The sequence below is a fragment of the Vigna unguiculata genome, chromosome 3, assembly GCF_037176805.1.
Source record: "Vigna unguiculata cultivar grain cowpea cultivar isolate G323 ecotype 2 chromosome 3, ASM3717680v1, whole genome shotgun sequence".
NCBI classification, from domain to species: Eukaryota; Viridiplantae; Streptophyta; class Magnoliopsida; order Fabales; family Fabaceae; genus Vigna; species Vigna unguiculata.
Window position 1 is genome coordinate 4955826 of NC_140794.1, and position 12989 is coordinate 4968814.

The 12989-nt window shown below is 33.7% G+C and overlaps 2 protein-coding genes across 2 annotated transcripts; one reads left to right on the forward strand and one right to left on the reverse strand.

Annotated features, from left to right (window-relative positions):
• Positions 1-2641: 2641 nt before the first annotated feature.
• On the forward strand, positions 2642-7452 carry LOC114177514 (lipase-like PAD4). Its single transcript, XM_028062891.2, has 4 exons — positions 2642-2840; positions 2972-3296; positions 5598-6326; positions 6528-7452. The coding sequence occupies exons 1-4, from the start codon at positions 2707-2709 to the stop codon at positions 7353-7355; spliced, it is 2016 nt and encodes a 671-aa protein (XP_027918692.2). The 5' UTR covers positions 2642-2706; the 3' UTR covers positions 7356-7452.
• Positions 7453-8713: 1261 nt separating this feature from the next.
• Positions 8714-12301, reverse strand: LOC114178120 (F-box protein At5g39450-like). Its single transcript, XM_028063838.2, has 2 exons — positions 10155-12301; positions 8714-9109 (listed from the first exon to the last, which is right to left on the reverse strand). The coding sequence occupies exons 1-2, from the start codon at positions 11990-11992 to the stop codon at positions 9106-9108; spliced, it is 1842 nt and encodes a 613-aa protein (XP_027919639.2). The 5' UTR covers positions 11993-12301; the 3' UTR covers positions 8714-9105.
• Between the last annotated feature and the right edge of the window lie 688 nt (positions 12302-12989).

Here is a 12989-nt window from a genome sequence, read left to right on the forward strand (position 1 = left end):
TAACAAATGGGATAATTATGCTTTAATCCACTTTTTTTATTCATTTTTAATTCATCACCTTTATCATCACATCACATTACTATAAAAAATTAAAATAAATAATTTAAAAATGATGAAAATGATAAATTAAAAATGAATAAAAAAAAAAGTAGATTAAAATATAATTATCCTAGCAAATGTATGCAGATAGCCCGGTTGGTTTTTATCTTTTACCATAACATCATATACCTTTGTAATTGTTTGACCATTCTTAGATCCACAAGAAGACAACATCAAAAACCACGTTACACATTTGTATCCTTATAAAAATTTGTTTCTTACATCAACAAACAAAAATTATTAAGGATGTTAATAGGTACATGTCTATTATTCAAAACATCACAATTGTACATGATTCTTTCCGAGCAGAAACAAATAATCCAAATCAATTATAAAACTCTCTAAAATAATAAATTACAACAATAACATGGTGAAGCTAATTCGTTTGTCAGATTTTTTACTTAATTCAAGACAAACATAAAAATGTATTAATCATTTTGAAATACTTAAGATGAGAAAGGTATATTTTCATTTTTTCATTGAGTATCGTATGTCTCCGTACATGTGTCTTGTTTGCTTTACTACTATTTCAATATCGATTAATTAATTTTTATAAAAAAATAAATAAAAACCAACAAAAGGTTATATTATTAAATATGCAATATCAAAAAGATGTATTATTGTTTTTTAATATCAAATATTGTGGTGAATCTTAACTACTAACCTAATCGTTGGAGAGCTAAAATAATATACTCAAAATTTATATATTTTATCATTGTCACTAATACAACAAAAATAATTAGTTCACTTAATATAATATAGCTATAAAAGAAAACAAATATATCGAATAGATTATTCTTTTGTTCTTCAAATTATTGAACATATCATAATTAAACCAAAATAAAACTTTTAAACTATTTTTTCTCAATGTAAATAATCATATTGTGTGCAAAAAATTTATCTTTCATTTTATTTTACAAACTTGCTTTGATAAATCATTATAGAAAAAATATTTTTGTTCAAACAAAATGTATTTCTTATTCTTCTTAGAGATTGAAATAATTTAAAAATGGTTGATAAATTATTCAAATATAGATGGTCAATAAAAGCATCTAAAATAAAATAGTGAAGTTGAAATTTTAAACTAGTTTTCTCTTATATTGGAAAGTTAGTACCAAAATTATTAGTTAATAACAAAGTAAGCAAGTAAAAAAGTCATGATAAATGTTATCACATTTCTTCATGTTTTCAAATTCAATAGAATTTTTTTATTGGGTCTTAATTAATCACCTTAAGGGCAAAAGCACAATAAGAAATGCTACAAATAGGTAAATACTAAAAGTAAAAGGGAGAGTTTTCTTTGAATTGCATTTGTTTGTTCGAGAACATATTATTATGATCGTCAGAGTATTTGTAGGTACCCCATCACTTGAGGTTGACCACCGAGATCGACAACCAAAACTGAAGACTGAAGATCGAAGGGGATTATTGTTCCACTTAGTATCAGGCTGTTATCGAATCACTCATTAATTTTTGTTTATATATATATACGGTTAAATATGTTTTTGGTTCCTTTAACTTTTAGTAAAAATTGAAATTAGTCCCTTTTCGAAACTTTAGACAAATTTAGTCCCTCGTCTTTTATAAATGGGTGAATTTAGTTCTTTTAACCAAATTTTGTCAAGTTTATTTAACATTTTAAACGCGTTTCTAAGTAAATATTGAAGCGAAAATGAGTTAAACAATGTAAACAACTTATATACTATCATGAAATGCATTTAAAACGTCAAATAAACTTAAAAACATTTGGTTAAAAAGACTAAATACACACATTTCTAAAATTGAGGAACTAAATTAGTCCAAAATTTTGGGGAAGAACTATTTCCAATTTCGATCCAAAGTTAAGGGATGAATAACACATTTAACTCATAAAGAGTATGTTAAAAGTTCTACATTAATTAGAGATAAAATCTATTTATAGTATACATGTGATGTGGATACACACTTCACCTTATAACTTGATTTTGTTGGGTTAAGTTATTATCTAATAATTTTACTATTAACGTTTCTATTGAGTGAAACTTTTAGCAATGATGAACCTTACGTGGAATTATAAATATTAATACATGTTTATGTTGGTTGAAGAATTATAAATATTAATTAATTAATACACTCTTACGGTATGTGGGTTGTGAGGCTTTTAAATGCTCTCTTATTTTTGTTCCAGTGTAATTTAATCTTGTTGTATGTTCTTTTATTGTTGTTCTTGTAAATTTTGTATTGCGATCAAGAATAAAATAGAAAAATAAGATCTTTACAGAGAATATCCATAATATATTATTATAAATAGAAAAGTACTTTTAATATTTTAAAAGTTTTGAAGATATAATTTAAATTATTTTAAAATAATGTAATTAAAAAGTTATAGAAAAATATTTTTCAAAATAAATTTCAATTTATTTTTTATTTACTTGATTTGTGAGATATTAAAAAGTGAAAATGAAATGAAGTCGTTGCAAGACATCATATAATTTATTTATTTATTTATATAACTATTAATGAAACCCGTATAACAATGATGATTTTGAAGAATAAATTTAAAACTTCATAAAAAAAATAAAAAGAGTTGAGGCAGTAGAAGAGGTTATAAATGCAATATTCAAAGGAATGGAAAAGGTAGCAATTCAAGGTGTTCTTCGTTCAAACCACTCCAAATTCCAGTCTCCGCAAGACTCCAACGTAAGAAACATCGAAGAAAAAAACCACTATTCCATGGGCATGGCTTCCAACGAAGCTTCACCGTAAGTACTCACTCTTTCTTAACTTTTCCAAAAGGAAAATTAAAATAAAAAAAAACAAAGGAGAATAATCAAAACCTCAAAACTTTCCGAGAAAAGTCGAAGCAATTGAGTCCATGATTTACCCGTGACAGGTTCGAGTCTCGCCAGATGCTCGCCTCCTTCATCTCTTCCACGCCGCTGCTCTCCGACTCATGGCGACTCTGCAACCAGGCCAACGCCGCCCCCTTCCGCACCTTCGTGGCGGACCGTGTCGGCGCCTCCGTCTACGTCGCCTTCTCCGGCGTCCAGATGCCCGGCGCCTCCGACCCCAACTGGAGGGACTTGGTGCCGCTCCACAGCATCGGCGGCGTGCCCCTGTTTTCGCCGCGGCGGAGCAGGGAGGCGGAGGAGCCCGTCATGGTTCACGCCGCCATGCTCAATCTCTTCCTCTCCCTTTTCAATTCCTTCCAGAACCAGGTTCGTTTTCATCTTTTCAGTTCACTTTTCAGTTCAGACTTGTTTCAATTGAAGATAAATTCTCACATAACTTGGATGAACACGAACTTGTTTCATTGCTTTTTACACTTTATTTATATCGATCATAATTAATTGAAGTGAATAATATAACTTTCTTCTCTCTCCACATTTGGTGAAGAATATTTTCCCTTGCTCAATAAATGACCTGCTAAAACTGTCAATTTTTTTTTTTTTCATTTTGATTTTATTTATAAAAAATAGAAGGATATGGGTGTCACTGTTTCCCTTTAAGATCTTTAATACAGTTGATCAACTAATAAGAAACCAAAACCAGTATTGAAATTTTGCCTTAGTTGAGTATGTTGTTCGAGTTAATTACCTTTAATCAATTATGTAAATGTTATCATCTTTTTATGTGCATTTGTTGAGCTTTGATGTATCCTTTATATAGTTTGTGCTGGCGTGAGTAAATTTTATGAGTTTTGATTTTGAGAAGTGGGAAGATTGTTGCTGCAAAAGCTTGTTTTTTTTATTATTCTGGTGTTGCTTCTCTTATTGTCATGGTTACACATGACGTAGTTAGTGGGGGATGTTAATTTTGGCTCATCAATTGATAGAACAGATAAAAAGAAAAAAAAAAAGTGAATGGTAATAATTGATTAAAAAATCGAGAAAAAGGGAAAAGATTGAAAGGGACAGTAATTAGGTAGATGAACTCGATCATCCATTCAATCGCGTTTTCGGACTTTCTTTGTTAGAGTTAGAGAAGACGTGATAGCGAATGAAGGCTGAGAGAAAAGGGAAGTTACGTGTTCAAATACTAATAGCTAATTTAGTTTATTAAAATTTCAACTCAAAAGAGATACAAGACACCACTGAGATTTAAGCTAATCTTAGAATAACTTATTAACATTAAGAATATAAAAACAATAAACTACGCTGTGTTGTTATTAAAACATTAAATTTCCCTTTTATTAAAAGTGCACTAACTCTTTTAAGAATCCAACTATGGATCGTGTTATTTTTAACTCATCGGTATATGCTAATAATATTCCCACACCCAAAGTACCATTTAGGTTTTTTTTTTTTTTCTTTCTTGAGATATTAATTAATTTCTAAATTCCATGGCGTTCATTAGTCCTTTGATCTATTTTATGGCAAATTTTGATAATAATTTTGATGAGAGGTTGAAAGAAAGAGAAGCAAAGTACATTTTTGCAATGTGAACGGTCCCCTACAACCTCATATTCCGACATGGGTCCCACCAATGAGCAATCATTTTATCGAACGACGGCTAACAACCAAGCCACCTTGATCAGTGCCTGAAACATTTGATGTAAAAACGAAAACAAAACATCTTAGAAACAAAGGGTTGTAATATTAAATGGTTGACTTTTACTTTTGGTGACAGTTGCGTCCATCACCAAGCAAATCATGCCATAAAGAAAAGATGAGTGTGGGTTCAATTTTCAGCGTAAAATAACCGAGTAAAACCTCCATTACGCTCGTTCAATGCCTTCATCATTATTATAGTATGGCTTTCGTTAATGGACAAATATCTGTGACAAAGCAATTTGTCTTCATCACCACTAGTTGACCGCTAAAATGTTTCCGTACAGATAAATTTTTATATCCTCAGGTAGCATTTTATTTGTTATTTTCTTCGGAAAAATAGTCTATGTGAACTGTCTGAAAGCTCCATAAAAATAAGAAAATGAAAAACGTTACAAGAATTAGACAACCCATAATATCTACGAGGAAATGTTCTCTCTGAATCTGACACGTGTCTCGGTTATTTGGGTAGGTTAAACCCAATTTTTCTTACCATGGTGGTTTTAGACTCAGTCATCAGTGCAGAATAATTAAGCTTTCTTCTACTTTTATGCCAAAGTCGGGGAGCAAGAACACAAGACTTGAGTCTTGAGTCCCCCATGGCACCTATCTTGCCAAATTGAACAAAAAGTCAATTTTTGAAGTGTTCTGTTCACATACAAAGAAAAGGGTTTCGTTTCATTTTCACAGATTATGCCCCATGACCGTCACTTCAAGTCGTGCCAAGTCTTTTTAATTATACGATTACTACTTTATGGCTTAATTTTTGGGAGTTATCTTTTCTTTTTCTTTTTCTTTTTCTATGTGTACATACTACTAGATGAAGTTAAAATCCCAAGTTATTATTCATCAGTAAATATTCATATTAATATCTTTAAAGGGTATTTAAGTTTTTGTTCTTCAAACTTATTTCTCCAGAATCTTATTCGTATCCTTAACTAACTGCTAAAATTTAACGTTGTAACTCAGATGTTGGAAATAGTGGGAAACAAAGACACTAAATCAGTTGTGATCACTGGACATTCCATTGGAGGAGCCACTGCGTCTTTGTGCACTCTTTGGCTTCTGTCTTACCTACAGTCCGTCTCTTCTTCCTCTGTGTCGATATTGTGCATCACTTTTGGGGCACCATTGCTTGGGAACGAGGCCTTTTCTCAAAGCATTTTCAGAGAAAGATGGGGTGGCAACTTCTGCCACGTGGTGTCAAAGCATGACATAATGCCAAGGTTGCTCTTTGCCCCCATAACCTTTCTCGCTACTCAGCTAAATTCCCTGCTACAGTTTTGGCACTTTTCCATGACCTCGGAAGAATTTGGAAAGCTTGCAAATCAGATATCAGAAAAAGAGAAAGCTAATTTGTTCAATGCTGTGATGGATTACTTGGAAGCAGCGTCACAGGAGGAGGGAGAAACATCTGTGCCTATCTTGTTTCACCCTTTTGGGAACTACTTTTTTGTCACAGAAGAAGGAGCAGTGTGTGTGGATAGTCCATCTGCAATCATAAAGATGATGCACTTGATGCTTGCAACTGGTTCTCCAGTTAGTAGCATTGAAGACCATCTGAAGTATGGATACTATGTTAATAAATTGTCTTCACAGACATTGAATCAGGAAATTTCCATGCAGAGGAACATTCCTGACTCGAGCTATGAAGCAGGGCTTGAATTAGCCATCCAGTCTTCTGGCATTGCAAACCAGGTAATTGCAAGATCTTTTAGAGATTTTATGCAAAATGATTCATGCGTGTACCTAACATTTAAAGCTTTCAGTTCATAGATTCAGATTCTATATGATTCAGTTCATAGATTCGGATTCTATATGATTCTATATGATTCAGATTCTTATTGGTGACGCACGAATATTTTTGCTGAACTAGTTATACTGTTATGTAACCAACAGGAATCAGCTATTACATCTGCCAAGGAATGTCTGAAGAAAACAAGGAGAATGGGCCCTTCACCGAATCTGAATGCAGCAACCCTAGCAGTTAGCTTATCCAAGGTGGTACCTCTGAGAGCTCAAATAGAATGGTACAAGAATTGGTGCGAAGAGCAAGACGACCAAATTGGTTACTACGACTCGTTCAAAAGCAGGGACTCTTCCAGCTCCAAAAGGGACATGAAAATCAACATTAACCGTTGCAAGCTTGCAAGGTTTTGGAACAACGTTATTGACATGTTGGAAAGAGGTGAGCTGCCTCATGACTTTGACAAGAGAGCCAAATGGGTCAATGCTTCACACTTCTATAAACTGTTGGTTGAGCCACTAGACATTGCTGAGTATTATGGGAAAGGGATGCATAGAGCCAAGGGGCACCATTACATGCAGCACGGTAGAGAGAGAAGATATGAGATTTTTGATAGGTGGTGGAAGGACAGAACTGTTACTACTGCTGCAGAAGAAAACAAGGAGAGGAGCAAGTTTGCGAGCCTTACCCAAGATTCATGCTTTTGGGCTAGAGTGGAAGAAGCTAGGGACTGGTTGAATTGTGTTAGAAGCGAGAGAGACGCTAACAAGTTGGCTCTTTTGTGGGATAAAATTGAAAACTTTGAGAAGTATGCCATGAATTTAGTTGAAAATAAAGAGGTTTCTTGTGATGTTCTCTTTAAGAACTCAAGTTACAGTATATGGGTGGAGGATTTAAGAGAACTGAAACAACTGAAAGTAAAGGTGCAAAGGCTTCCTCATCAGTTTACTGGTTTTCTAGATGGGGAAGTAGTTCCTTAGTAGGTGATTTGGAATCAATAAGTTTGACTCTTGTAACTGTAATATGTATAAGAACTGTGCTACCTTCTGCAAAATAACTCGTTTTGCTGATGAGTTATGACTTTTTTTGTACCATTAGGATTTCACTTGAATGCATACATGAGAACAGTGATAAAGAGAAACATTCAAAGGTTGATGACGATCACATAATAGTTAAACAATGACTAACATTAATAGTAGTTACCATGGTTGTCACTGTAAGTTTGTAACATGATTGGTGCTTTCTAATATTAGTACTATAAATACCAGCTTAACCCAAATGCTGATTGAAGTGTGGTGAAAATATATTTCTCTTTTCTTTTTCGTGTGATTTTGAGTGAGACTATAGTTTCCACAAATTTAAAATACACCTCATTTGAACAGATTTTGTTGAATAAATTTTTAACATAAACTGTTTATCCCTTCACATCTACATGTTTGGTAGAAACTACTTTTAAGAAATGAATTATTGAACGAAAAAATCTTTCAAAAAGTTAAAAATCTTACTTTTTAAATGAAGAAAACCAAAGTCAGGTTTTGAGACATGTGGCGTTGCGTGTGCAATTGAGTTGCAATTGTGTTGAGAATGAGAGAGTTGAGAGTGGTTGTTGTGTTGCACTTGAGTACAAGGGTTGTGCTTGCTTGCAGAAGATGACAAAATTTCTTATCAACTTCATCTTCTTTATATATACAGTACATGGCGAAAGAGTAATTTGAAGGTGATAATATGATCAATGAATTGAAAGGATGCATGGTCCACCAAAGCTTAAGGGTTCTCTTTAAAGTTGGATCCAAGCACATGATTTCTGCTTTTGCTTGCTTCCTTCGTTTTTTTATCCTCTCTTGATTCTAAGAATACAAGAAAACTAAGGTAGAAAATCAATCAAAAAATGTTAAACCCTAATGTTTTTTTTTTTTTTGAGAATATTAGAAAATATGTTATTTAAAATTTTTAAATATGTACTAGTATGTTCAATCTTTATGCTTTAAAGAACATATGCTGAATCTACTCTTGCTTATACAATATTTAACTCTTGAATTCTTAGGGTCATTTCATTTTTAAGATCTATTCAATTCCATCTTTTTTGTGTTATAAAAGAGAACCAAAACATTATTTATCCTAAGCTTTATATGTTTTTCCCTTTTTATTTATTTCTATATTTCTTTATCCCATTTTCTTCTTTATGACCATTGAACTATCTTGCTTCCTTGATGTAAGGGATACTTGCTTCTCCCAATACTTCTCTTACATACATGCATATATATGATCATTCCTCTTTTGTGTGGATAATTCCTTAAGAAAGCATATGGAAGATATATTAATCATATTTTACTACATGTAGTAATAACAGTGTTTGAAATTATCTGTTATGAAGTTCCATAATATGTATGTAGATCAAAACTTCATCAGGGTCTTTGATGCACAAATAGTTCGTTCTATTTGTGTAACATGCAACTGTGTATACAACTAAAGCAGAGAAGCTAATACTTTAGGACAAAAAATACTTAACAATACTTTATGAAACTATCTCCAACTTTGATCTTCAAAAGACAGTAACATGAAGCCAATAGCAGCAAGAAGTGTATCTGTGTGACAACAAAAAGCAATGCAACTCCAGCAACAATAAACAGCTGCCAAGAAGTTTATGATCCTCTTGTTGACCTGTTATAATACTGGAAGTTGGACACAAAATCCATGCAGTCCCAAATTCAAAAATATACTGTGTTGTCTTTACCTGTCAAAAAAAGAAACATTAAAAATCCTGACATATAATTCCTCAATTGTAACTATCAATTAATATCATTCTTCCATAGATATCAATGACATATATTTCAAATCTGCTGACATGATATATGTCAGACAAAAAGAAGTAATGCAACGGAGAATTGTATGAACAAAGTAACCTACTAAGCAGTCACATCAAAATGCTGTAATATTTCACAACAGTAATTGACAGCATAGTGCATTGGTTGCAGAGCATGCTATCAACTTTTCATGTCCAGATATTTAAACATATTTCCACCTCTTTTAATTTTCAGTATTCTGTTGATCTTTATACTACTAAATGTTGTGAACATTATTGTCAATGAAGATGCTAATGCAATAACAGCTGTCAATTAATGTAACATCTATAATAGAAAAATAAGTGCCACACTTAAAATGTTACTGAATTCCATAGGAAAGATAATTTTATATGCCTACAAAGGTGAGGAATCTTAAAAAATATAAAAGTTCTAGGAGATCAGAATTCCGATTTCTTTCAGACACTATACAAAAAAGAAAAGAAAAAGAGAGAGAGAGTTAGCAATTACAGCAGTGACCCTAACCACATTTCTTGTTTTCCAGAATCACAAATAAACTTTGTTTTTTACTAAGTTCTGTAATCATACTAACATCTCTATATGCTAACCATAAGAAAGGTTTCTGCAACTAAGTTTATAGAAGTTCCCAAACTGAATAGAGACACTTACTAGGGAGTCATAAATACAGTTGTGCTAGGACTTCAAATAACAAAACCAAAAATATCCCAAATCCCAACTAACAGGAATTGTTTATCACCAATCCATATGTCATTATAACTGAAACTTGTGTGCTAAATGTTTCTTCACAGATACATCAAAATTATTGAAAGTAATCATGAAAATAGGTGTGACATCTATTAATCTGCATGAAACAATGAATCTTTTATCACTATGGTAAAACATCATGAAGCAAGGAGCATGATTTGGGGGGGAATTTGAAATATAAAAGCAAAGTGAGATGTGATGGTAATGTCAAACCTTGGTGAAGGAGAGGGAGTGGAAGCACTAGGAAAGCCTGTAAAGACATTTGAGTAGGACTTGGTCAAATAAGAAAAATTGTTGATGGGAGGAAGAGAGGGTACTCTCTCTCCTTTCTTCAAAAGTTCTTGCAAGTCAAGTCTTTGCAAAGTGAAGACAGCCCTAGTGTCCTTCCAAACAAAGGCAAGGACACCATTTTCAAATACAAAGAGGGAACCAGGCTTTGATCCAGGGTATCTGAACCCATAACCATTTGAAATACCCTCTCCTTTGAAAGCATGTTTGATATCCACTGACAAGGTGTCTCTATTGGAGTCCCAGGGAAAGGAATCAGATGAAGGGTCATTGATATCCACTATAAACATTGCTGAACCATTAGGATGCAACACATAGTGAGTGCCTTCAAGGATTTTTGTTGCAATAAGAAGCTTTTGTTCTTGGGACTCCTCATAAGAGAGCAGAACAAAGAATAGAGCCTTTCCTGGCTTGTCTTCAGAAGGTTTTCCTGGAGGCCAACCAAAAGTTCCTCCCCACAAACCTGCATAAATTTGATCTGCTGAGGGAACTTGCAAGGGCATCTTGAAAAGTGCAAACCAACTATCAGGCATATTTGGCCATGCACGATAAGAAGATAATTTCACAGTTGATGCCTTCAATGTTAGCCCTATTGCATTACTAGACCTAAGAAAATCTTCAAGCCGTGCATGCTTCATCTCACGTCTTGAAGTAAACTTGTCGAAAATTGCATGACTTTCATTAACTGAACTAGATTTTCTGAGGATCTGCTTAAAGCCACCCCAGAAATATCCACCAAGACTTTTCTTCTTGGTGCATTGTATGTGACCATTCTCCTTGTTCAAAAGATCAGACAAATCCTTGGACCAGTTACAACTCTTTCGTATGTCATCCTGCTCTAATTGCAATGCACTCTCTGCACCTTGAGAACTTTCTTCATTCTCAATCCGACCACTACCATGGCTGCACATTTGACAAAGAATTGCTCTTCTTTCCTTCAAAAGCACCAAATCTTTCTGAAAGTTGTCACAGTCATCTCTCACCACAGGAAACAATGGTCCAGCAGCCATACCAGGAACCTCTTGTCGAATTAGGCCGATGGTGACCTCAAGCAACTTTCTTCTATCACTAAAACCCAACTTGCTGAAGGGAACTGTTGCCTCAGCATTTCCACAATCTCTTTGTAACCTAGAGATCTCACTGTTTGACCTACACGCCTTTCCTGATATCATCTCACAATTTGTACTACTACTACTACTACCACCATAATCTTGTTCCCTAGCTTCAATCTCAAGCAACAGCACATTGCAAGACTCATCTATATACTTGACAGAACCAGGATGAACATAGTCTGTCTCCTCTTCCCTTCCATGGAGGAAAAACATGGTTGAACCATCAAAATCACCAATAACTTCAAACACAGATGACCATTGGATAGGACCATCTTGAATCCCCAAATGACCAAGCTCCTGAGGAATTATCCGACACCCGACAACCGAAACAAAACCAGGCATGACATAGACGAGGTTACCAAGCTCAGGGTTCTGATGAACCCATATTCCAAGCAACGGTTTAACCCTCAAAAGGAAACGGCAAAGAGCCTTGTAAGACGACACACCCTCCCTCCACTCAACAAGGTCCACGTGGGGCACCACACCCACCTTGTCGCACTGAGTGAGCCACACTTTTTCAGAAGATGCAACGTCATGGAGACTCTTGCAGCAGAGACTGAGATTGCACACGTCTCTGGGCAAGAGGAACCGCGACACCATGCCGAACAAATCATCGGGTAGGCACAGGAGCAAGCTTGGATCACAAGACATAATGGAATGGATCCAATTCGACCCAGATAAAATTTGATAGAAAAGAAATGAACTTTAAGCGCGAGTGTGAGCTACACACAGAAATTGTGAATCTCCCAACCCAAATGATCTTCAACTATCGAGTCTAAGTATAAGTCTACGAAATGTTGAATGAAAGAGACGCATACCTACCTGAAGTGAATTGGGTTGTTACGGTGTGTGAAATTCTGAGATTGTGAAACGCGTTTTGGGTGGTTGTTGTCGAAAACAAACAGAGAATTCCAATTGAGTGCAGAGTCAGCGATAAATTCATGGAAGGAAAGTGGTTAAGTGAGTCAAGTCAACCCATTTAACTCAAAATGTGTATAACACAACACAAAACAGTATTCTTCTTCTGTTGTGTAGCGTGTCATTGAAACAGAACAGTAACTCCAACATAGTTATTGGTCTAATACGTGTTTTTTCCATTCTTTTTTAGTCATTATCTCATTTTTAATAAATTTATATTTTAAAAAATTTCCATACAAAATTTTGAATTTTTTTTTCTAGTTTCATAAATATTTTATTACAGAGAATAAATTAAAAATAGAAATAAAAGGACCATTATGATGTATAATCCACGTAAAAATGTTTGGTTTATAAAACTAAAATAGGCTTAGATGTATAAATGATAGAAAGTTAAGGAACAAAGTAAATAATTCATATAAATGAAATTTAATTACAAATTTATATGCATGATCTTGATGTCCAATTGGTAGCTTGACGAGGTAAAACTTCTTTTACAATACATAGAAATTAAATAAAGAAAAACCTTAAAAAACAATTCACTTGGGAAAAACCCTCTCGTTCATTAATAATAGTTCTTAAGCATAAACAAGCTTCGATAAAAATACTCTTTAAAAAATAATTCCTAGAAATATTTCCCTTGAATATAAATAATTATTCTAATTTATGTAGTGATAACTATGTTAGTTTTCGTAATGTACGAGATAAAAATTTTGTATCAAATTTATTTTAA

Bases quoted from the DNA above. Each gene is read 5' to 3' on its own strand.
- LOC114177514 (XM_028062891.2), top strand. From the start codon at position 2,707: ATGGAAAAGGTAGCAATTCAAGGTGTTCTTCGTTCAAACCACTCCAAA. The intron at 2,841-2,971 runs GTAAGTACTCAC...TACCCGTGACAG, and splicing joins GCTTCCAACGAAGCTTCACC to GTTCGAGTCTCGCCAGATGC. The intron at 6,327-6,527 runs GTAATTGCAAGA...TGTAACCAACAG, and splicing joins CTTCTGGCATTGCAAACCAG to GAATCAGCTATTACATCTGC.
- LOC114178120 (XM_028063838.2), bottom strand. From the start codon at position 11,992: ATGTCTTGTGATCCAAGCTTGCTCCTGTGCCTACCCGATGATTTGTTC.